The sequence below is a fragment of the Oncorhynchus clarkii genome, chromosome 27 (assembly GCF_045791955.1).
Source record: "Oncorhynchus clarkii lewisi isolate Uvic-CL-2024 chromosome 27, UVic_Ocla_1.0, whole genome shotgun sequence".
Taxonomy (NCBI): Eukaryota; Metazoa; Chordata; class Actinopteri; order Salmoniformes; family Salmonidae; genus Oncorhynchus; species Oncorhynchus clarkii.
The window spans coordinates 11,233,748-11,259,945 of NC_092173.1; the positions used below are offsets into that span (position 1 = coordinate 11,233,748).

The 26,198-nt window shown below is 42.4% G+C and overlaps 1 protein-coding gene across 4 annotated transcripts in view; it reads right to left on the reverse strand.

The window, feature by feature from the left end:
* Window positions 1–23,391, reverse strand: part of LOC139385584 (serine/threonine-protein kinase SIK3 homolog) — a 54,730-nt gene extending 31,339 nt beyond the window's left edge. For 3 of the 4 annotated variants that reach the window (XM_071130766.1, XM_071130765.1, XM_071130764.1), the window contains exons 1-9: window positions 23,059–23,346; window positions 3,954–4,070; window positions 3,681–3,744; window positions 3,232–3,393; window positions 2,975–3,099; window positions 2,518–2,641; window positions 2,270–2,388; window positions 2,010–2,120; window positions 1,764–1,898 (exon numbers count right to left, since the gene is read on the reverse strand). In XM_071130766.1, coding sequence (XP_070986867.1) covers window positions 1,764–1,898; window positions 2,010–2,120; window positions 2,270–2,388; window positions 2,518–2,641; window positions 2,975–3,099; window positions 3,232–3,393; window positions 3,681–3,744; window positions 3,954–4,070; window positions 23,059–23,343 — 1,242 coding nt within the window. In that variant the 5' untranslated portion in view covers window positions 23,344–23,346. Of the gene's footprint in view, window positions 1–1,763; window positions 1,899–2,009; window positions 2,121–2,269; window positions 2,389–2,517; window positions 2,642–2,974; window positions 3,100–3,231; window positions 3,394–3,680; window positions 3,745–3,953; window positions 4,071–23,058 lie in introns of all 4 variants that reach the window. The other variant, XM_071130763.1, reaches the window with a different exon arrangement.
* Window positions 23,392–26,198: the final 2,807 nt, after the last annotated feature.

The following is a 26,198-nucleotide window of genomic DNA, read 5'->3' on the forward strand; positions in this document are numbered from 1 at the left end:
ATTGTGTGTAAATTGTTGACAAAAAAATGATGTAAATTAAATCAATTTTAATCCCACTTTGTAACACAGTAAAATGTGGAAAAAGTCAAGGGGTGTGAATACTTTCTGAAGGCACTTGCATGCTTTCACACATTTTATATAGGGGTGGACCCAGGAGTTGAATCCACTATCCTGGCGTTTCAAGTGTCATGCTCTACCAACTGAGCTACAGAGGACCACTAAAGTACTAAAGTTAGTCCCTCCAGGATTCCATTTTTATATATTTTTTTATTCAACAATTGCCCGCATATTATGCGAGGGCATGACAATTTGACCAATCACTGCACTATTTCCACATAAAACAGTCAAATCATCACAATATTTTAGCATAAAACTGACCACCATAGTACAAAAATAGGCCTTGCATTTTCAACCAATCACCACATAATATGGTTCAATCAAGCAATAGTTCAATCAAGCAATGCGTCAAAAAAAACATTTCCCATTGTCAGTGCATTTTTGTTCTAAATTGGACAAAATCATTGCATATTGCCATGCAAAATGTCAGAATGGCCAACGGCAAAATCAAGCATTTTTGACTGCAAATATTTTGGACAGCAAAAACAATACCCTCAAAATCTTGGAGTGACAGTAACGTACTAATCACTAAAACATTAAATACGAAAAGGCACTAATCTCTCACATGGGTTAAACAAGTGTGAGCTCTGAATTCAGTGTACTTAGTAGTCACGTTCGCTTCTGTCTTTTAAAGGTTGACAAGGGAGTGAAAATGAATTCCTGTCCAGTCTTGTCAATTTTTTCCTATACTGTTCTGATCCCGCAACAGTTCTATAACCCCGGAACTTTCCTGTCCCGTCCTGATAAAAATCACTCATTTTTAAGTGCAGAAATAAGAAATAACTTCCTCCCGTTTGCTGCTTGTCTGTCTGTCCCCGCGCCGCTCTGCGTATGAGTAGCCATAGCAACTGCTCCGTTTGGCTTTTGCTCAGCGCTCACGAGACAGTTGCCTGCACACACAGCTGATAATAACAACCACATTACGAGGTTTTGGCAATGAAGGCAGCCCTTCTACTTACCCAGAGTCGGATGAATTCATAGATCTGGCCTTTGGACCACAATTTCGAAACCTTTGCTCCAAACCAGATTAAATGGCCGGAGGTCTTTTGCGCACATATCTGCCACCCTATCGGCAATCCTACTCTTCACCTCAGACGGCACGGGTTTAGTTAAATATTTAAACAATTGGGCTTGACCGGTAACGTTGTTGGTAGTAGAGCAGCTATGCCACTTGTTCCACTCTCCGGGTTGGTATTTAATTAAACCGCAGCATTTATTTTCTTCTCAAGCTGTCTACTCAGTTCGTTCGTCATCAAAGACAACAATCCAACTTAGTTAAAACATCGCTATATAATGTCAGTGATGGGTCCTTGGCTGCAACGAGACATTGCAATTCCTCTCTTGGAAGGCTTCCCCATTCACTGACGTACGTTGGCATCTGAGGTAAAGTAGTGACTGGCAGAGGATACTGGAGCAAGGAGCGAGAGTGAGCCGATGCAAAGTGGAGAAAGGAAATAACCATTTATTTATTTTGTATTTTTATTAAGTAAACTAAATATTAGGCCAGTTTGCTCCACACATGACATATTTCTAACCCCCCCCCAAATAAAGAAACCTAATTTAACCATGATATGGTATCTGTTTCATATAATCTTAGTAACCAATCAGATTCCTTAGAATCTGTAGATCTGAGGGGCAAAGGTTACCTGTACAGCGTTGAGAGGGTAGACAATGGGGCGGGGCGTTGGCGGGGCCATGCGCAGGGTCTTGTGTTTCTTCAGGCGGTCAGAGAGCAGGCTGTAGATGGCGCTGTAGTGATCGTACGCATCAGTGTGCAGAGACTGGAGAGACGGGGTGAAACAAGCCAAGACAGAGGTAAGCCAATGGCATTTCATATGCACTACAGCGTTTGTCCACTGTAACAATGTGTATAATGTGTGTGTTGGTCCCACCTGGAGCGTGCGCTCGCGGTCCAGTCCCATCTCAGACATGGCCATCAGCACCTGCTCGTTAATGAGCTCTGTCTCCCGCTCAGACTTCACCTGCTCACATTCCACGATCAACTGAGAGAGAAAGAGAGCGAGAGAGAACGAGTGAGAGAGACAGGGAGAGAAAATCCATTCAAACGCTGGGTCCATTCTTCATGGAGACCAGAGATGTCTTGCCAGATCATCCAAAAGCAGCTCGATGGACCAAGAGTTTGGGAACTCACCTTCTCAAACTCTGGGTCGGGGTCTCCCTGCTTCATCCACTTGTTCTTACAGATCTGCTCCATGGAGAGGCGTCTACTGGGCTCCAGCACCAGCATGTGTCGGATCAGGTACTCACAGTCTGTCAGACAGAACACAAGGGCAGAAGCAACACTGATGCTAGTGACATACTTCATAGCAGCCAGTCAGACCCCGTAGAAGACACCATTGTTTCACCTTACAAGGTATTAGTACTGGCATCAGGTCTCACCTGTGGACATGAAGAAGGGGATGCGGAACTTCCCACTCAGCACCCGGGCCCTCAGGTTCTGAAGGGTGCTGCCATCAAAAGGCAAGGCACCGCACACCAGAACATACAGCACCACACCCAAACTCTACACAGAGAGAGAGAGAGAGGGAGAGTGAAAGAAAGGGGGAAAAGGAGGATGAGAAGTAATCCTCATGGGTGATATTCTCCACCCTTTCTCAAAAGTGGGCACATGCACACTCCCCTGTCATTGATTTGAAAGCACTGGATTGGGGTGTAAGTATTTGGCTGGAGGGTCAGTCCACCACTGTTAAATCCATGCTGGGAAGTGTGCAAGACAAATGCACACGTTAAGAAAAGGGTCTAGAATTGGGACGTAGCCATGGTCCACGATATGCTATGACAGGCAGCTGTGGTTGTTCCTTATAGGAACTAGGATTGCTAAGACTAGGTTACTGACCCAGATATCCACCTTGGGTCCGTCGTACTCCTTCCCTTCGAAGAGCTCTGGGGCTGCATAGGGAGGACTTCCACACCAGGTCTTTAGCAGCTGGCCTCGGGAGAACAGGTTACTGAAGCCAAAATCTACCACGGACAGAGGAGGAGCAGGAAAGTACAGAAAGGGGGAGGGGGGTCAGGGAAAATCAACCTGGTCACTCCTAAAAATCCAGTGGAAAAAATACACACACTCGAACACACACACACACTGTACTATACCTGCAATCTTGATGTTGAGGTTGTGGTCCAGGAGCAGGTTTTCGGCCTTCAGGTCTCGGTGGACGATGTTGCGGCAGTGGCAGAAGTGGACGGCCGCCACGATCTGCTTGAACTTCCGCCGCGCGTCCTTCTCCGCCATCCTGCCGTGGGCCACCAGGTGGTCTGAACACAGACAGGTCAGAGGTCAAAGTTCGAATTCAGTTCATTTTCCTTTGAAAGGAGGAGGTTTGCTTTGCCTTTCCCCGAGCTCCACCACTTTACATCATAAATCAACACTGAAACAATGACGACGTCAAACCCAGGATCACAGAGAAACAGATCGTCACTAGTCAGAGCCATTGACATAGGTAGCAAAGCCATACAATTGGACGCAGGAGGAGAGGTCAAATGTGACAATGTGAGCATACAAAAAAAGACACTAGCTCACTACAAAAGAGACAGAAACTTACCGAAAATCTCCCCACCACTGGCATACTCTGTTACTAGGTAGATCATCTTCTCATTCTCCATCACCTGATGACACGGACAGACATTTGCATTGACAATATAACCGCTGCAGTCAACAATACTACACACAAGGTATCAGCGGTGTGGATCCGGTGATAGACACTGATCTTGGGTCAGATTTGCTTTGTCCATACAAATGGTAAAGGTTGTGGTTGGGGGAGGGGATGCTGACCCTAGATCTGCAAACTCCACCCCGGAGCTGTGGATCTACTGACCTGGTAGAGACGAATGATGTGGGGGTGCCTCAGCATCTTCATGATCTGCACCTCCCTGAAGATCTTCTTCAGGTTTTCATCATCCAGCTGGGTCTTGTCCACTATTTTGATGGCCACCTGAACAGAGACAGAAAGCCAATGGAGTGGGGGTAGGACAAGATATTCATTGAACCATTTCAAGCGAACCAAAACCATTTGAGCGAAATGATTCATCAACGAGTGACCATACTCGATCGACTCAACAACAGGAGGTCAAAGTCAGAGCACTGATCAGGGACAAAGTGGCACCATTTTCCCTATTTACTCCACTCATTTTGTTCAGGGCTCAAAGGACTCTAGTCAAAGGTCACTGTCTTGGTAAAAGGGTGCAATTTGAAACTCAGACAGATTGTCAGATATGAACAATCAGTTACTTCCTTTGGCTTAGATAAAGAACCACTTGGACACCAAGACTGGGACATAGAAAGCCAAGATTCCTACCCATCTCACACCATCCGCAAAAGCCAGGATCCTAAGAATTAGCCTAATAGGTTCATCATATAATACATGGGTTTTATAAATAGCTTAGCGCTCGTCAAAGACCCAAAGAGGGCACGCTCCTACAACCAAGCTGAACCCGGCAGCTAATCAGACATAGAGAGACAATGCCTCAGATGTCAGTGACCTTAGGGCGGGGGATCATTTACAAAACGCCACTAAAATACCAAGTCCATGTATATAATCCAGGGGTGCAAAACTCAATTCCTTTAGTGCTTCAGTGCCTTCAGAAAGTATTCACACCCCTTGACTTTTTCCACATTTTGTCATGTTACAGCCTGAATTTAAAATGAACTAAATAAGCCCATAATGTCAAAGTGGAAATATATTTTTCTAAATTCATTAAAAATGAAAAGCTGAAATGCATAGAGTCGATAAGTAGTCAACCCCGTTGTTATGACAAGTCTAAATAAGTTCAGGAGTAAACATGTTCTTAACAAGTCACATAATAAGTTGCATGAACTCACTGTGTGTGCAATACTAGTGTTAACATGATTTTTGAATGACTACCTCATCTCTGTACCCCGCACATACAATTATTTGTTAGGTCCCTCAGTCGTGCAGTGAATTTCAAACACAGATTCAACCACAAAGACCAGGGAGGTTTTCCAATGCCTTGGGTAGATGGGTAAAATTGAAGGGAAAAAAACAGACGTTGAATATCCCTTTAAGCATGGTGAACTTATTAATTAAACTCTGGATGGTGTATCAACTTAGTTGACGGAGAGGAAACCGCTCAGGGATTTCACCATGAGGTCAATGGTGACTTTAAAACAGTTCCGAGTTGAATGGCTGTGATAGTTTTCTCCTGAGGGTGGATCCACATTGTAGTTACTCCACAATACTAACCTAACTGACAGAGTGAAAAGAAGGAACCCTGTATAGAACAAAAATATTCCAAAACATTCATCCTGTTTGCAACAAGGCACTACCAATTACCCCACCGAAGACATTCTTTTAAAAAGTATACTTAGTCATAACAGACTTTAAATGGACAAATAAATGTCATAGAATCAAAATACAAGACCTGTTCCTGAGTCTGAGTCTGGTTTTAACCTTCCAGACTTGGAATTGTATCAACTTCCCACCTAGGGATTTTACTTGCAACATATAGTTAAATACACTGAAGAGGAACAATGGGTATATATATATTGAAGATGAGCATGCTCATCCTCAGAATTTTTTTTTTACGTGTCTAATTTTAAGGACAAAGCTAAGAACAAATTCACAGTTAAAAACATCATAACCATATGGAAGAAAATTGAACGTATTCTACAAGAACCAATATCAGTCCCTAAAAAAACAACCCTATGGAACAATATTTTGATAGCTTTTCAGAGTTCACAGATAAATTGGTCTACATGGAAAACTATAGACATAGAAACCGTCAATTAATTGGTAATAGGAAATAAATGTATTTCCATGACAGAATTGAAAAGCAATTATGGACTGACCAATGTAGATATTTTAAAATATATGCAACTTCAAAGTTTAATATCAAGAAATTTATATTTGAAATCTTTTGGACAACAGAATCATCTTGAGGGAACCTTTTTTTTAGTCAGAAAATGATGTTCATATGATAGGTAAGACGTACAAAACCTTGCAGAGAGCCTATCCAACTGACAATCTCTTAGAAAAAAAAGGAGTTGACACATTTATCCAATAAACCCTTTATCCCGTAACGTTATCAAGTGAATTAAGAAGGAATATCAACGATTTAACTTCTTTGACTGCTATGATGTTGCTCTTGCTGCGGGCGATGCCATACAACACTCCTTCCGTGGCCTCCAACTGCTCTTAAACGCTAGTAAAACCAAATGCATGCTTTTCAATCGTTCGCTGCCTGCACCCGCACGCCTGACTAGCATCACCACCCTGGATGGTTCCGACCTTGAATATGTGGACATCTATAAGTACCTAGGTGTCTGGCTAGACTGTAAACTCTCCTTCCAGACTCATATCAAACATCTCCAATCGAAAATCAAATCTAGAGTCGGCTTTCTATTCCGCAACAAAGCCTCCTTCACTCACGCCGCCAAACTTACCCTAGTAAAACTGACTATCCTACCGATCCTCGACTTCGGCGATGTCATCTACAAAATTGCTTCCAACATTCTACTCAGCAAACTGGATGCAGTTTATCACAGTGACATCCGTTTTGTCACTAAAGCACCTTATACCACCCACCACTGCGACCTGTATGCTCTAGTTGGCTGGCCCTCGCTACATATTCGTCGCCAGACCCACTGGCTCCAGGTCATCTACAAGTCCATGCTCCGCCTTATCTCAGTTCACTGGTCACGATGGCAACACCCACCCGTAGCACGCGCTCCAGCAGGTGTATCTCACTGATCATCCCTAAAGCCAACACCTCATTTGGCCGCCTTTCGTTCCAGTTCTCTGCTGCCTGTGACTGGAACGAATTGCAAAAATCGCTGAAGTTGGAGACTTTTATCTCCCTCACCAACTTCAAACATCTGCTATCTGAGCAGCTAACCGATCGCTGCAGCTGTACATAGTCTATCGGTAAATAGCCCACCCATTTTTACCTACCTCATCCCCATACTGTTTTTATTTATTTACTTTTCTGCTCTTTTGCACACCAATATCTCTACCTGTACATGACCATCTGATCATTTATCACTCCAGTGTTAATCTGCAAAATTTTAATTATTCGCCTACCTCCTCATGCCTTTTGCACACAATGTATATAGACTCTCCTTTTTTCTACTGTGTTATTGACTTGTTAATTGTTTACTCCATGTGTAACTCTGTGTTGTCTGTTCACACTGCTATGCTTTATCTTGGCCAGGTCGCAGTTGCAAATGAGAACTTGTTCTCAACTAGCCTACCTGGTTAAATAAAGGTGAAATAAAATTTAAAAAAAAATAAGGCCTGAGGTGGTGTGGTCTATGCCAATATAGCACAGTTAGAGCTGTTCTTAGGACATAGCCCTTAGCCGTGGTACTGTATATTGGCCATATACCACAAACCCGAGTTGCCTTATTGCTATTATAAACTGGTTACCAACTTAATTAGAACAATCAATAGTACGTTTTTTTCATTTTGGTACATGTCTGATATACCATGGCTTTCAAACAATCAGCATTCAGGGCTCAAACCACCCAGTTTATAATTGTTAATAAATCCTGTTTGCCCATGTATAGATAAATATGACAGGGGAGTCTGATTGATGTAAATTGGACAGAGGATCTCAATCTCTGTGCAAGAAACACTTTGACGAACTTAAATGTTAGGCTATTTTCTGGCAATTGTGCCGTTATCATGTGACAGATGTTAAGACATCAAATGTAAACACTAAAAACCGTTATAAATGGCCTATTTGCCAAATTGATTTATTTCAAAAGGCATAGGCTACTGACTAGAATCCGGGTTTATAATTGTAATTCTATTTTGCCATGGTTTGCTGAGCTAGATGCAAGTAGCCTACAGCCAGATAGGCCATCATCTAATTTCAGGGAAAGGTCCACAATGAAACTGACATTAATAAAAATGTGGAGAATGAGCTGTGACAGGGATCACAATTGATAACTTCCAATTTAAATGAACTAAACAAGGCCATTAATAATTGCATAATAGCACAAGGCTTCAACAACAAACTGAGTTATAGGCTATTTCATCCGTTTACAGGCTCCAGGTAGGCTACACAAGTGCCACAAAATGTATTTGCAATGACTCCAGTAATATCGTCATTTCAACATATTATATCAAATGGTAGGCTACAGTAGCCTATAATGGAATATACATTCATGGCCAATATGCAAATTTAGCCTCGAAACATTTAATGTCATTTTCATTGTCCACTTTTTCCCACAACACAAGCAGGCGAAGGAGTTGAACAACATCCATCTCAAATGTCCACTGGCGCAGCGCTCCAAACCCTAGAAATGAGCATGAGTAAAACCCTTCGCTTGATACGGTTATCCATAAGAAAAGTAGACATTAGAAAGCAGTTTATTTTAAACCACCTCTGAGCGAACTGATCTAAAGAGCTTGTGGCCTAAAAAACTTTTTCCAATTCTTTGTCACCGTTACATAAGTTCTACCGAGGTAAAATGTTTTATGGAAAAAGGGTGTCTCCATAATGACCAATCTAAATAGCCTACCTGCAACTGGTATAAAAAAAAAAGTTGTCACGACGTGTGCGCTTGCTGCTCTGTCTCCGTGACTCAGCTGCAGCACTCTCTCAACGCACACACACCGCTCCGGCCCTCCACCACTCACTCACTCACTCACAGCCTGATAGTCAGCAGCAGCAGGTCACCGTGAAATATATATATTTCTAAAATAAATACATTGGAAGCAATGGTGCAATTTAGAAGTAGCCCAAAAACTCAACACCCAGGACATCGTTTTCAAAGTAGCCCAATTTGGCTGGAAAACCGAGAACATGGCAACACTGATAACCCATGGCTTCTTGGAATGCTATAAAATCATACAATTAAGGGCGGAGTTACAAAATTGGCTGTCAGAAGTATTACAATGTAAATGTACTTCTAATACGTCTTTCTGCATATTTCAAGACATGGCACATGAGGGTGCAGTGAGATACCCTATGGGTTTGGACAATACTTTTCTCTTCAATCACCATGAAAAAACATGTACCTAAAAAATGGACATCAACAAATTCGCCATCATTAACACAATGGAAAGGTCAAATGCTTTATTATCTAAATGTTGAAGGTGCATGGGCTACAGACAGAAACAAAATGGTGCGGTTTGAGGTCATGTGACAGAGTGATACTGGCGCTGGAGATGGTGGTGTGCGCAGGTGGTTCTGGGCAGGGGTTATGTTGTGGATGTTTGTGTGCTGTATGTTGTTGTTTGTATGTGTATGCTTTGTATTGCAAAAAAATATATCATAATCTTACCAAAAAAAGTAATACTGCAAAAAATGTGGCAAAGCAATTCATTTTTTTGTCCTGAATATAAAGTGTAATGTTTGGGGCAAATTCAATATAACACATTAGGGAGTACCACTCCCTATTTACAAGCATAGTGGTGGCTGCACCATGTTATGGATATGGTTGTAATCATTAAGGACTGGGGAGTTTTTCAGGATAAAAAAAACTAAACAGAATGGAGCTAAGCACAGGCAAAATCAGAGGAAACCCTGGTTCAGTCTGCTTTCAACCAGACACTGGTAGATGAACTCACCTTTCAGCGGGACAATAACTTTAAAACACAAGGACACATCTACACTGGAGTTGCTTACCAAGAAGACAGTGAAGGGTCCTGAGTTTACATACACTATAGTGTTGGCAAGTCCGTTAGGACACCTACTTTGTACATGACACAAGTAATTTTTCCAACAATTGTTTACAGACAGAATATTTCACTTATAATTCACTGTATCACAATTCCAGTGGGTCAGAAGTTTACATACACTAAGTTGACTGTGCCTTTAAACAGCTTGAAAAAAATTCAGAAAATTATGTCATGGCTTTAGAAGCTTCTGTTAGGCTAATTGACATCATTTGAGTCAATTGGAGGTGTACCTGTGGATGTATTTCAAGGCCTACCTTCAAAAACAGTGATTCTTTGCTTGACATCATGGGAAAATCAAAAGAAATCAGCCAAGAATTCAGAAAAACAATTGTCGACATCCATAAATCTGGTTCATCCTTAGGAACAATTTCCAAATGCCTGAAGGTACCACGTCCCACCATGGGACCATGCAGCCGTCATACCACTCAGGAAGGAGATGCGTTCTGTCTCCTAGAGATGAACGTACTTTGGTGCAAAAAGTTCAAATCAATCCCAGAACAGCCGCAAAGGACCTTGTATCCTCCACCATCTTCACAGGTACAAAAGTATCTATATCCACAGTTAAACAAGTCCTATATCGACATAACCTGAAAGGCCGCTCAACAAGAAAGAAGCCACTGCTCCAAAACCACCATAAAAAAGCCAGACTTTTTGGAGAAATGCCCTTTGGTGTGTTGAAACAAAAATAGAACTGTTATCGTTATGTTTGGATGAAAAAGCGGGAGGCTTGCAACCCGAAGAACACCATCCCAACCGTGAAGCACAGGGGTGGCAGCATCATGTTGTGGGGGTGTTTTGTTGCGGGAGGGACTGGCGCACTTCACAAAATAGACGGCATAATGAGGCATGAAAATTATGTGGATATATTGAAGAAACATCTCAAGACATCAGCCAGGAAGTTAAAGCTTTGTCGCAAATGGGTCTTCCAAATGGACAATGACCCCAAGCATACTTCCAAGGTTGTGGCAAAATGGCTTAAGGACAAAGTCAAGGTATTGTAGTGGCCATCACAAAGCCCTGACCTCAATCCTATAGAAAATGTGTGGGCAGAATTGAAAAAGCGTGTGTGAGCAAGGAGGCCAACAAGCCTGACTCAGTTACACCAGCTCTGTCAGGAGGAATGGGCCAAAATTCACCCAACTTATTGTGGGAAGCTTGTGGAAGGCTACCCGAAACATTTGACCCAAGTTAAACAACTTAAAGGCAATGCTAACAAATACTAATTGAGTGTATGTAAACTTCTGAACCACTGGGAATGTGATGAAAGAAATGAAAGCTGAAATAAATCACTCTACTATTATTCTGACATTTCACATTCTTAAAATAAAGTGGTGATCCTAACTGATCTAAGGCAGGGAAGTTTTACTAAGTTTTAAAAGTCAGGAATTATGAAAAACTGAGTTTAAATGTATTTGGCTAAGGTGTATGTAAACTTCCGAACTCAACTGTGTGTGTGTGTGTGTGTGTGTGTGTGTGTGTGTGTGTGTGTGTGTGTGTGTGTGTGTGTGTGTATATATATACGCAAATATAATACACACACACATATATATGATACACACACACTACTGTTCAAAGGTTTGGGGTCACTTACACATTTCCTTGTTTTTGAAAGAAAACCTATTTTTTTGTCCATTAAAATAACATCAAATTAATCAGAAATACAGTGTCGACATTAACAATGTTGTAAATGACTATTGTAGCTGAAAACGGCAGATTCTTTATGGAATATCTACATAGGCGTACAGACACCCATTATCAGCAACCATCACTCCTGTGTTCCAATGGCAAGTTGTGTTAGCTAATCCAAGTTAATCATTTTAAAAAGGCTAATTGATCATTACAAAACCCTTTTGTACGTATGTTAGCACAGCTGAAAACTGTTGTTCTGATTAAAGCAGCAATAAAAAACTGTCCTTCTTTAGACTAGTTGAGTATCTGGAGCGTCAGCATTTGTGAGTTCGATTACAGGCTCAAAATGGCCAGAAACAAATAATTTTCCTTAGAAACTAGTTAGTCTATTCTTGTTCTCAGAAATGAAGGCTATTCCATGTGAGAAATTAATAAGAAACTGAAGATCTCGTACAATGCTGTGTACTACTCCCTTCACAGAACAGCACAAACTGGCACTAACCAGAATAGAAAGAGGAGAGGGAGGCCCCCTTGCACAACTGAGCAAGAGGACAAGTACATTAGTGTCTAGTTTGAGAAACAGACGCTTCACAAGACCTCAACTGGCAGCTTCATTAAATAGTACCCGCAAAACACGAGTCTCAACGTCAACAGTGAAGAGGTGACTCCAAGATGTTGGCCTTCTAGGCAGAGTTGCGAAGAAAAAGCCATATCTCAGACTGGCCAATAAAAATTAAATATTAAGATGTGGAAAAGAACACAGACACTGGACAGAGGAATCCTGCCTAGAAGGCCAGCATCCCGGAGTCGCCTCTTCACTGTTGATGTTGAGACTCGTGTTTTACGGGTACCATTTAAAAAAATCTTGATCGGAGCACATCCAATTTGTTATCCAATGATTTCCCGTTGGCTAATAGGACTGATGGTAGAGAGGGATTACACACACGCCGTCGGATTCTTACAAGGCACCCCAACCTACGTCCCTGATATCTCGGTCTCTTCTTCATGCAAATGACTGGGATTTGGGCCTTGTTGGGTGTCTGAAGTAAATCCTTTGCGTCCGACTCTTTAAAGTGAGTAATCGCTGTCCTGATATCCATAAGCACTTTTCGGTCATAAGAGACGGGGGCAGAAACATTATGTACAAAATAAGTTAAAAATAACGAGAGAAAAAAAACACTATATAGAAAAACGGCAGCCATCTCTTCCGGCGCCATGGAATCTATGACAAGACTTGAAAACGGTTGTCTATGAATGATCAACAATCAACTTGACAGAGCTTGTAGAATTTTGAAAAGAATATCAGGCAAATATTGAACATTCCAGGTGTGCAAAGCTGTTAGACTTACCCAGAAAGACTCACAGCTGTAATTGACGCCAACGGTGATTCTAACATGTATTGACCCAGGGGTGTGAATTAGAGGTCGACCTATTAATTAGGGCCGATTTGAAGTTTTCCTAACAATCACTAATCAGCATTTTTGGACGCCGATTATAGACGATTATATTGCAATCCACGAGGAGACTGCGTGGCAGGCTGCCCACCCCTAGTTACGCGAGTGCAGGCAGCAAGGAGCCATGGTAAGTTGCTAGCTAGCATTAAACTTATCTTATAAAAAAAACTATCAATCTTAACATCATCACTAGTTAACTACACATGGTTGATGATATTACTAGTTTAACTAGCTTGTCCTGCGTTGCATATAATCAATGCGGTGCCTGAAATTGTGTCACTTCGCTTGCGTTCCGTGTAAGCAGTCAGGGTATATGCAGCAGTTTGGGTCGCCTAGCTCGTTGCGAACTGTGTGACCATTTCTTCCTAACAAAGACCGTAAATAATTTGCCAGAATTTTACATAATTATGACATAACATTGAAGGTTGTGCAATGTAACAGCAATATTTAGACTTAGGGTTTGCCACCCGTTCGATAAAATACGGAACAGTTACGTATTTCACTGAAAGAATTAATGTTTTGTTTTCGAAATGACGTTTTCCGGATTTGACCATATTAATGTCCCAAGGCTCGTATTTCTGTGTTTATTATATTATAATTAAGTCTATAATTTGATATTTGATAGAGCAGTCTGACTGAGCGGTGGTAGGCAGCAGCAGGCTCGTAAGCATTCATTCAAAACAGCACTTTCCTCCGTTTGCCAGCAGCTTTTCGCAATGCTTGAAGCACAGCTCTGTTTATGTGTTCAAGCCTATCATCTCCCGAGATTAGGCTGGCAATACTATAGTGCCTATAAGAACATCCAATAGTCAAAAGGTCTGTGAAATACAAATGGTATAGAGAGAAATAGTCCTATAATAACAACATCCTAAAACTTATTAACTTGGAATATTGAAGACTCATGTTAAAAGGAACCACCAGCTGTTCTCATGTTCTGAGCAAGGAATTTAAACGCTAGCTTTTTTTTTTACTTGGCACATATTGCACATATTGCTTTGTTCTCCAACACTGTGTTTTTGCATTATTTAAACCAAATTGAACATGTTCATTATTTATTTGAGACTAAATAGATTTTATTTATGTGTTATATTAAAATAAAAAAGTGTTCATTGTTCATTTAGTATTGTTGTAATTGTCATTATAAATGAATATATATATATATATATTTATTTATTTATTTATTACGGCCGATTAATCGTTATCGGCTTTTTTTTGGTCCTCCAATAATCGGTATCGGAGTTGAAAAATTATAAATCGGTCGACCTCTAGTGTGAATACTTATGTAAATTCATTTTCAAGAAATTAGCAAGAAATTCTAAAAACATGTTTTCACTTTGTCATTATAGGCTATTATGAGTAGATGGCTGAGAATAGTTTTTTAAATCCATTTTGAATTCAGGCTGTAACACAACAACATGTGTAAAAAGTCAAGGGGTGGGAATACTTTCTGAAGGCTCTGTGTTTGCTTGTTTTTCTTATTTCCTTTTGTGTCTAATTAAGGTCTAGACAACCAGGTGAGGGGTTCCTAACTAATCAATTACCTTAATTGATTAATCAAGTACAAGGGAGGTGCGAAAACTCGCAAACGCACGACCTTCCAGGAATTGAGTTTGACACCATGCTGATCTAACCAATTCTGGCGGTGCTTTCTTTTACCAATAACTGTGACGTGTCAGCTCGACGTCAGGTTTTAGGCTAATGAATAAATGAGTGTAATGAGTGTAATGGGGTGATCTGTTTAGAATGAGACGATAACCTGCTCTTACACAAGCCTAAACCTCCTTGTGAGCTGGCTTCGCGTTCTGGGAATACTAGTTAAGCTACTCTTCCCCCTCTCTGTTCTTGGCCGAGATAATAGAATGGGACCATATGAAAGCAAGCTGCGGCCCATTTCCGGCTAGCGGACAGGAAAAGGAAGAGCCAGGCACATGGTGTTCTAGCATTGAACCCTGTGTGTGTGTGTGATGGGTCCATCTTCCTCACTAGGCCTGTGTGCATGTCCATCTCTGTGGTATTTTAAGCCTCATTGGGCTATTATTGCTCTGGCAGTCATCCAGCTGTGTTGATGTAAACTCCCCCCCCCGCATCGTGGGTACGATGGCCAACATCTGGAACAGGGAGACACTTGAAAAACACACACTACGTATTATACAGTAAAAACAGAAAGGCCCAAATGAGGGAGGAAGGTCATGAGGCCTTGTGAGTTCACACTCCCGGTCTCACGCCACAAACCCAAATTCTTTGGGAACATCAAGTCCCTCTCCATGCAAATGGACTGAAAATAAGGAAATCGGGTGCAAAATCAAAACTGGAAGAGAGGGCTATGCTGGCCTATAAAAGCTGGTGCCAGCATCATGTTTGATAGAACATCATTTGGCCTGATAAGCTGAGCACACAGAGGAGTTTGGACAAGCTACCCGAATGACTAGCACAAGTTATTTCCTCACACACACAATTCAAATGGCCAGTTGTAGTTGGAACTATTGGCTGGTTTTATAATGTACAGTTATAGTTACAGTAATCTACTTGGAGGGGTGACTGTCTGGCCTGCATTACTTTGGAATTTTCCATTGAAAGACATGGATACAGAGTCAGTTAAGCTGAAGTGTCATATAGCCCCCCGCGATCACACGACTGTTGACCTAACCATAGCACCGCGCCACTGCTGATACTTAGCAACCAGGAACAGACAAGTGGCCTACAACATGAACAGGAGAGATAGATAGGCCTCCAACACAAGCAGACCAGTAAACTGACATTATTTGGGGCAAGGCACTCTAAACAACACGACTGTGCTGCTGACAATTACATCAAAAGGAATGCGGACAAGAGGACTTTTCAAGTTTGGTATGACGACTTTGCCGTCATTAAATTCCTTTTATGTTTTACAGAACAGCGTATGACTGCGGAGAGCTCAGAGAGGCAAATATGGGAAGAAAAAGAAAAAAAACGCAATCTGGAAATCGAAGATGGAATAAAAATGATGGCTCAAAGAGTCTAATAAAAGTTAAGAACAAAACAAGGAGTTTAACACAAACCAAATGAAACACATTGGTGATGGTGTCATGTGTGGATTTAGCCTAACCTCTAACAATATCACGTGGGATACCAGTAAGTAGTCTAACAGGTGAGAGCTTTTTAAAAAAAGACACAGCCATAAAGACACCATCTCAGCCGTCTGCAATGAGGATAGTCAAAGTTGAATCTTTACTGCCTTAGTCAGTCAGGCCCAAAGCCGCTTGGCTCAGAAGCAATGCTAACCAACAGAGACCAGGGCTGTGTCCTCATCTGAGAGGAGACTAGACCAAGACCCCCCCCCCCCCCCCCTAAAGACACACTCAAACATACTCTTACATAGAAACATAGCCTACACACACACACACACACACACACACACACACACACACACACACACACAGTGCATCTAAACATATAACAGTCAGTATGAGTCAGCATGAGTGGGATTGTGGATAGGGTTGGTTTGGGTGCACAGAGTGCTAACAAGCATGTGCATGTGAGTGACCGTGAAGCATGCACGTGGCTGTATTCTGCTGTGCGTGAGCAAGAGATGATCAGTGTGACATTGTTCTAGTATGGGGAGGCGGGGGGGGACACACACACTTGCCAACACTGAGATCAAAAACATTCACATTTCCACCAGTTAAAGATGGTCGAAATGACATCATCATCACAACGTCATCTCTATCAGCTTAGCCCGCTGGGTTCCCTGTTGTAGAGGGTTGACCTTCTACTCCAATCAAGCGAGGTCCTCACCCCTGCTTCTCATCATCTGGGGACGGTCACCACACAGGCTGAAAGTTCAACGGGGGGGGGGGGGTGGTATCGTCATATTAGTAGTAATTTTTTAGCCTTTATTTAACTAGGCAAGTCAGTTGAGATCAAATTCTTATTTACAATGGCAGTCTAGGAACACTGGGTTAACTGCCTTATTCAGGGGCAGAACGGCAGATTTGTAACTTGTCAGCTCAGGGATTCGTTCCAGCAACCTTACGGTTGCCCTAACCACTAGGCTACCTGCCACCCCGTGCTAGCTAACAACAAAATGGTCTCCCTGCTCTTCAACCACACAGCGGAGCCACAGGCTTTACACACTCCCCCAGGGAGAGCGAAAGACAATGTTCTGTGTGTGTGTGTGTGTCACGCATGTGGGTGACTCAGCTAAGTCATGAGTCTACGTTCAGATGTTCTTGTATGTGTCTGTACTGTAGAGCGAGTGTGTGTACCAAATGATGGGCCTATTCATGTAGGTGCGGATCAGGAGTGCACGTGCTATTTTAACTGTGAATAGGTCTCATTCATCAATGAGGCAGCCAATACCCTAAATGGACAATGGGGAAAATCAAGAAGACGTAGTCGTTCTAAAAAACCAAAGCAAACAAACAAAACCGGGATGAGCAAAGAGGCATAAAACACCAACAGATACAACACAGGGGATAATCTGTATGATAAAAATGGGTCGTTCCAGTCCTGGATGCTGATTGGCTCAGTTCGTGATCCAGTCGTGTGTATCATCATGATATAGCCTATTCACAATACCACAGTCTCTAGTGCCTTATTGCTTTAATGTCAACGGTTATGTGGGTGGTTTAGTCCATCTGACAGTTTTTCTGTAGACAGAGTTTGCGTTGGATCTTGATATCAACCAATGACTGGGGCCCCCTTGCAGCAGCTGAGCTCCATACATGGAGGGGGTCAAGTCTCCGTAGTCCTCCATCTCTCACCAACACATGGCCAATGTCTCTATGGATACCAACAAGATTCCAATGGAATTACCATTCCCGGGGCACCTGACATTGATAACTCACTGAAGTTAAGTGACTCCAATGTGTAAGCCTCTGTGAAAGACGCATCATGTCGTCAGTGTTGCCAACTGACTCTTGAGGGGGACTGGCCGGACTGGCACACGCAGGAAGGCGATGCCGTGGGGCTATTTGTCAAGGGGCTAAATATAGCTGATGATACAGTGTTGTAAGGCATGGACCAAAACCATACAGTCAGTAAGACCTGAATGTAGGTGAAAGTTTCCATTATGGGGATGCTTACTGAGGAACCTTTCTGTGGTAAAAGGGGGTGAGTTTGGAGAATGGTATCAGACCTAGGTGGCAAAGGCTTGGATGGATATCGTCAATTATCGGCATACTAACAAACCCCCACCTCGTAACAAGTGACCCCAAACTGTTCACAGCTCTGTTGTTGGCAGAGAGAAAATGTTGCAGTTTTAAAGCTAATTTCCCACAATTCTAAACATTTTGCATGGGCCAGAGATTTTTTCTGATTCAAGCTAATTTCCTGCAATTAAAAAAAAAAAAAATCCATGTCTTATGTGTGTTCATATGATACCAGGGGTCGAAAGCTGACCTAGTTTTACTCTGGAGCCGTGGTCCGTATTAACCTCTTTCTGGGTCTGGACCGCCAGTTGAGTATGGCTGGTCTACTGTATATGAGTGAGTATGTTTTGTCACCATAATCTAGCTAAGCTACTACCAAACAGCCTAAACATAGATACACTAAAGTATTCAGACCCCTAGACTTTTTCAACGTTGTTACTTTACCGCCTTATTCTAAAATAATTATGACATAAAATCCATTATGAAAAAGAAAAAAAACTGAAATATCACATAAGTATTCAGACCCTTTAACTCAGTAATTTGTTGAAGCAGCAATGGGAGCGATTACAGCCGAGTCTTCTAGGGTATGACGCTAAAAGCATGGGGCGGCAGGTAGCCTAGTGGTTAGAGCATTGGGCCAGTAACCTAAAGGTTGCTAGATCAAGGACATTCAGAGACTTATCCCGAAGCCTAAATGTTGTCTTGGCTGTGTGTTAGCGTCGTTGTCCTGTTGGAAGGTGAACCTTTGCCCCAGTCAGCTAGTCTCCCAGTCCCTGCCACTGAAAAATGCTTCTCAGGGTCTGAGTCTTTAGGTGCCTTTTGGCAAACTCCAAGCGGGCTGTCATGTGCCTTTTACTGAAGAGTGGCTTCCGTCTGGCCACTCTACCATAAAGGTGCGATTGGTAGAGTGCTGCAGAGATGTCAGAGTGACCTTCTCCCCCAATTGCTCCGTTTGGCCAGGCAGCCAGCTTTAGGAAGAGTCTTGGTGGTTCCAAACTTCAACCATTTAAGAATGAAGGAGGCCACTGTGTTCTTGGGGCAGACATTTTTCGGTACCCTTCCCCAGATCTGTGCCTCGATACAATCTTGTCTCGGAGCTCTACGGACAATTCCTTCAACATGGCTTGGTATTTGCTCCGACATCCACTGTCAACTGTCTGACGTTATATCATCAGTTGTGTGCCTTTCCAAATCATGTCCAATCAATTGAATTTACCACAGGTATCAAGTTGTAGAAACATCAAGGATGATCAACAGAAGCAGGATGCACATGAACTCAATTCCGAGTCTCATAGCAAAGGGTCTGAATAATTATACTTTATGTTTTAGTTTTTTTTAATAGATATGGCAAATTTCTAAAAACCTGTTTTTTCTTTGTCATTATGGGGTATTGTTTGTAGATTGATGAGCACATTTATATTTTTTTGATCCATTTTATAATAAGGCTGTAAGGCAACAAAATGTAGAAAAAGTCAAGGGGTCTGAATACTTTCCGAATGCACTGGAAGTAGTATGAAATTGCCTGTCAAAAACTACTGGTTTTGGATTTTTTTTTAAATGACATGAGTTAGACCTAGGACAGATTCCACTAGGGCTAGTACTGAACGCACCAACAAGAACATGAGAAGATGGGCGTACAGAATCAGATTCTCTCTGTGCATAACCCAATAACTATGGGACATGAAGGTAGGTCAAGCAGCAACACCACAATTGTCAAATTATTAATGCAAATGAAATCACCGCATGACACGTGCATTAGGCCCGTTATCTAACATTGCCTGGCCATCGCGGCTGCTGCTCCTCCTCGATGCAAATCTAAGCTGAGGCGGCGGCGATAGGGGGAGAAGTAGTCTGGATAGATGCAGTATAACATGAGGAGACGGTGCGATGCACCGCAGACAAGCCAGAGCACGCCGGCTGCCTTCTTTAGCCATACCTGTCTGACTGTAGTGGAGCCAAGAGGAGGTGCCCCGTCTTCTGATGAGGAGGGAGCTAGTCAGCTGGGAGACACATTTAGGTTTAGAAACACTTTTTTTTATTCAGGTGTGTGTTTTGTTGTTGACCCTAGTACCGAGCCTGTCAGGTCTGCCCTAACGGCTCTAAGACAGTTCCTCTTCCATAGCTGTGACGCTTGGCTCAGTCTAACACCACGGCTCCACAAACCCCTTCTCCCTAACTGGCTTTGCGGACCGAAGCATTGAGCTATAGCTCCTGTCTTTCACACCAGTGATTAGGCATGACTAATGCTGGTGGAAAAGGTGTGCAGTGCGAAGATCTGTCCAAATATACTGAATTTGCTCACTTCTACGTCGGCTAACTGACTAGGGAGGGTGTCATGTCAATACATGTGAGCAAAATGAATAGATCGGCTACTGTTTGAATTCAGAAGAAATGTTGATGTAGCTAGAAGCGGCAACTTTGTTTATTATTCCATTATGATGCAATTTCTCTTAAATCGGGACATCAGTAGCTCTTCGGTTGCATAATGTGCCCTTTTTGGGACTTTGAATTTCATAAACACGACCAGAAATATCAGTGTTTATAATCTTGAGTTGGTGAGACGGCAGCACCAAGGCACTGGTTTCATATGTTTGAGCATCTTTAAAAAAAGAAAAACATTATCTAGTCCCATTTAAATTGTACATATACACCAGGTGAAACTGAAGCATGTCATGGTTCATAAGATGCAATTGGAGGGGTAAAAAAAAGATTGGAAAAAAATAAGGTTTTGGGTGGTGGTACATTTAATGCCAAACCCAAAACAATCATACTTGGAGCAGCTACTTACACAGAAACCACACTGGCCACGAAATAAATGTACACATACAGGTTATTCAATAATTTCACCCCCACCATTCACGCTCGTGAATGAGCGTCTGCGTGGCCAAGCGCTAAAATAGAACTTGGTTCTATTTGAGACACTCCACAAGCTGCAAGTCCCCTCCTTATTGGATATGGGGAAAATACAAACCCATGTGGGTGCTTGAAAGACAAACGACGAGAGATTAGTTAAGGAAAACCTAGTTTGTTTTTAGTTGGTTTCCCTTAATCGTTGGAGTAGAGTAACACCCAATTTTGTACGACTCCGAGTCAAAATTCTACAAAGAACCGGCTAAAAAGAGGACCATATGCATGTCAGGGAAAATAACAACCCAATGTTCATCAACCAGGAAAAACTAGCTAGCAACAGTTAGCTAGCCAAATGCCCAGTCATGTGTTGACCTGCCCCTGTGATTCAGCATGGCCTATTTAATTATACATGTATTAAATGAGAGAAATCAAATGTAATTTCTCACAATGACCTCTGCCTAGAAAGGGTCATTTTCAAATTGCACTAATGCAATCCATTCTACCAATCCAGTAGAATGCAAAATATCAGGGCCTGTGTGGAGTCCCCCTTTGCAAAAGAATCACTCAACAAAAAACGTGGCCTAATAATGGAGAGATTGTAGTTTTTAGTGGTTAGTGTTTTATCAATGAATCGTTAAGTAACTTTGAAGCACTAATATGTGGTTCCCTATAAATACATTTTCACAAGTTCTGTGGCTTAGCCTACGCTGCTTAGGCCACAGCCTAATGTGTTTTTGATAATGTCCCATGTCACCATGTGAGCTAATCTATCAGAATAGTCAGCCTCCTTCACACAACACACATGGAAGTAGTCACGTGTTCTCGGTCTTCTACACACACATTACAATCGTGATGTCCTTACAGGTAGCCTTCTGTTTATCCCTCTCTGATGACTGGCCTCAGTTCGATTCCATGAGCGTGTTGCAGATCCAGTCTTATTACTAGGAGATATGTCATCTTAGTGGCACTGGCACAGGCTTAAAAGTATGGCCAGAGTGGGTAGGCTATCAATTGGCCCGCTCTACTCCTTGGCCACCCAAGTCGTTATTGAGAGAAAAACATTGAAAGGGAAAGGGGGATACCTAGTCAGTTGTCCAACTGAATGCATTCAACTGAAAGGTGTCTTCCACATTTAACCCAAACCCCTCTGAATCAGAGAGGTGCGGGGGGAGGATGCAACCACTTCTCAATAAGATACCTGGGAAAATTAAATGGAATGGTAATTTGTGAAAAGGCTAAATGTGGATAAAAAAAAGTAGTTCACTGTTCATGCTAAGGTCTCGCAACTAAATAAGGATGAGAAATGATATGTAGGTAAAAGTTGCGACTACTATGATTGTTTTTTTGTTTCAATATTGAAAAACAAGTGTCAAGCGGACAGTGACTATCCACCAGCAATGCGTCTGCCTACAGACGCCCACACTATGCAACAACATAAGCACACTCAAAGGGATATCAATAAGCTATGACATATCGGAGGCTGCAAATTTTCCCATAGCCTCTGCCTATACTCAAATGGAGATACCACATAACCAGGCTAAAACTAAAATACCAGCCCCTGAAAAAACCACTAAATCAAATAAATACACCGTGAGAAAATGAAAAACATGAGCTTTTTCAGTGAGAAAATACGTTGTAAGTGAACAAATCTTTAGGGATGAGATATGGCCAGCCAGTAATATGTTTACTGCCTGTCAAGCAGGTTTGTTATTTTAGTTAACTACCAAGCCAACTTAACTAACTTTCCAAAGGCGCATTCACTTCAAAATATCCCAAATATATATATCTAGTTGCTTGCAAATGATACGTGTAAACTACTGATGACATGATGCTTGTGATTCTACCTAGTTAATACATAATGCCAAAAATAGCTGGTTAGTTAACGAACGCAGTCCACGCTCGAAGCGCCCCTCTACTCTCTTTCATCCCAGCGGTACCCTCATCTCCGTAGACAAGTCACCACCGCTGCCCTTGTTACATTAGAACTGGTTCTATCAGGTGAAAAACTACAAGGCGAATGATTGCTTATGATGCCCCATGTTTACACCCCCGCACTGCGACCAAAAGCGGTCTAGCCGTTATAACGTTACTCGCTCTAAGCCCGAAGGCCCAATCTTCAGCCTGGATGAGAGTGACAGCGATAAGTCAAATTAGTACAAATCGTTGACAACCTGGAATTGATCTCCTTCAAAAGCCTTGTATTAATCATCCTACCTTTGCTTTGGTGATGATGTGTGTTGCTAATTTAACAACGGCGAAATTTCCCTTGCCGATGGTCCGCTCGATTTCGTAGTAGCCCACTCGGGCTAGGGGGGGCCTGCCGGACGAGGGGTGGCCGGGGTTGGTGATGCACCCCGCGGCCGGTCGATTGGAGTGGCTGATCCCAGAGGACGGCTGTGCTCGGTTCTGGGTGCCCATGCCTGCGTGGGCCGGTCGGGTAGAGTGCGTAATCCCGGCCGCAGCGGACCCAGCTGCACCTCCGCTTGACACGGCCGCCATCTTCTCGCCTCTCTGCGGGAACAACAACCAGCCTTGCGCAGCGCGCATCGCGAGCACGCCCCCACGCTGCGTCATATTACGTACATAGCCCCTCCGCAGCGCCCTCTCTAGGTTGTAACTATAGCAACTATCAGCGTAACAATGACTTCATCCACAGAAACGGTTGTCTTGGCGACAGAACTGCGTATTATGCACTAGTACAAGTCTGTGTGTGTTTATAACCGGGAAGACAGCGGTGCAGTTTCACACGTCTGTCGAGTGTAACATCACATGGTTGGACTTCAACTCATTCTAATGGACACTGAAAATACTTTACTTTCAGATGTTATCCTATTAGGGTTGTCAATAGGATGCTGATCAGTCAAGTCTCTAGTAGACCCATTTATCACAGGATGGCATTTATTGTCATGAATCTTGCTCTGGAGGCAGCTCTGCAGAGTGATCACTAGCTGACAAAGTCATAACATTTCTTACCTTAACCCTAACTACATTGGTAACCCTAATGCCGAACTCTAACCTTAAATTAAGACCATGAACTTATACGATATAGCCAAATTTGACTTTGCAGCTGGCCCATCTAGTGGAAATAGTTCAGTTTCGCCTCCAGGTCAATAAACATAAACACACACGTACACTTTTCTGCAGTAACTCTCCTGCACTGACTCTATGCACACACACACACACACACACACACACACACACACACACACACACACACACACACACACACACACACACACACACACACACACACACACACACACACACACACACACACACACACACACACACACACACACACACACACACACACACTACATACACACGCCCACACACACATAACATGCACACACATACATACACACAAACAAACACACACTTTCACACTCACCACATACCCTGCTAATGTCTATTATCCTGTTGCCTAATCACTTTACCCCTACCTATGTACATAGCTACCTCAATTACCTCGTACCCCTGCACATCAATTCAGTACTGTAACTCCAGTTCTAGACCTCAGCTGAATCTGGTAATGAATGGTGTGGCTGTTGAACAAGTTTAGGAGAATAAATTACTTGGCATTACCTTAGATTGTACTCTGCCATGGTCAACACATATAGATTCAAATGGTTGTAAAGATGGGGAGAGGTCTGTCCATAGTAAATAGATGCTCTGCTTTTTTGACACCACACTCCAAAAAGCAAGTTCTGCAGTCTCTAGTTTTGGTCTTATCTTGATTATTGTCCAGTCGTGTGGTCGAATGCTGCAAGGAAAGACCTAGTTAAGCTGCAGCTGGCCCAGAACAGAGCGGCACATCTTGCTCCTCACTGTAATAAGAGGGCTGATATAAATACTATGCATGCCAGTCTCTCTTGGCTAAGAGTTGAGGAGAGACTGACTGCATCACTTCTTCTTTTTATAAGAAACATTAATGTGTTGAAAATCCCAAATTGTTTGCATAGTCAACTTACACACAGCTCTGACACACACACTTACCCCACTAGACAAGCCACCAGGGGTCTTATCACAGTCCCCAAATCCAGAACAAATTCAAGAAAGTATACAGTATTATATAGAGCCATTATTGCATGGAACTCCATTCCATCTCATATTGCTCAAATAAACAACAAACCTGGTTTTAAAAAAACAGATAAACGGCACAACGCCTCTCCTCTATTTTGATCTCGATTGTTTGTTGGTATGTATTGATATGCAGGCTATAGAAGAGTAACTGCTGCTTTTGCAACAGCTAATGGGGATCCTAATAAAATACAAAATACTCCCTGTATATAGCCATGTTATTTTTTACTTGTTATTGCTATTCGTTATTCACTGTGTATTTATTCCTCATATCACTATTTCTATTTTTTATTTGTATTTTTTTAATCTTCATCTTTAATTCTGCATTTTTGGAAAAGGACCCATATGTAAACATTTCACTGTTAGTCTACATCGATTCTTTACAAAGCCTGTGATTTGATCATGACATGGCAGTTCAGTTGGAAACAGTGCCTCTGCTGGTGGAAGACCCATCCTGCATCCAGGCAAGGCTTAATTTCTTTCAGGAAAGGCCTGTGTACACAGGCTTCAGTCATGTGTCGCATGAACAGAGTTCCAATAATTACAGGATTAGTTCCAGGATTATGGGAATAATATGAAGGACCTGTGACTTTTCTTGTTCCTGTGATAGTGTAAATGAGTTAGGTTAAATGATTTACCCTGGACACAGAATATGTCTATTAATCTAAATTAAATTAATGTGAGTTGCATTATGGTTTAAATAATAGTTTATATAGTCCCCCTGGGATGGTTAGTGGAGAGGTAAACAAGACAGTCACTGGGATTGACTGAATGTACTTTCTTCTTCTTCGTGTGGCTTTCCGGCAGACTAGACGCTGTGTTGTGTATTGCTGCCTTTAGCAGGTCGGAGTGCGAAATGCACAATTTGGTCACCCAGAAAATAGGGGAATGGGAAAAACTTAAATTGCACCAACATCTAACTCAGAAAAACCCACCACCCCATCCCACTACCTGGCCCTAAACGATCCTACACCAGGGCATCTGCCTGTGAGGATGGAACCCCTTCTCTCAAAACTCTTCTCTCAAAATGTTGGAGGACTCTACCATATCTCTCGCCGCAGGTAGGATCACTACATCCTGGACTAGCTCAACTTCAGAGAACTCACCACGGCCGACTGACTCCATTTCGAGATAATCAAGGTTCTCAAGAGAGCAGGAAGACCTATAAATAAGATGCTATTTTTTTTTCCAAATAGCTCTTTGTTGACAGTTGCTGGGTGCTATCGTCCTCCATCAGCACTGGCCTGTACCCAACCTGCCCTAAGCTCTCTCCT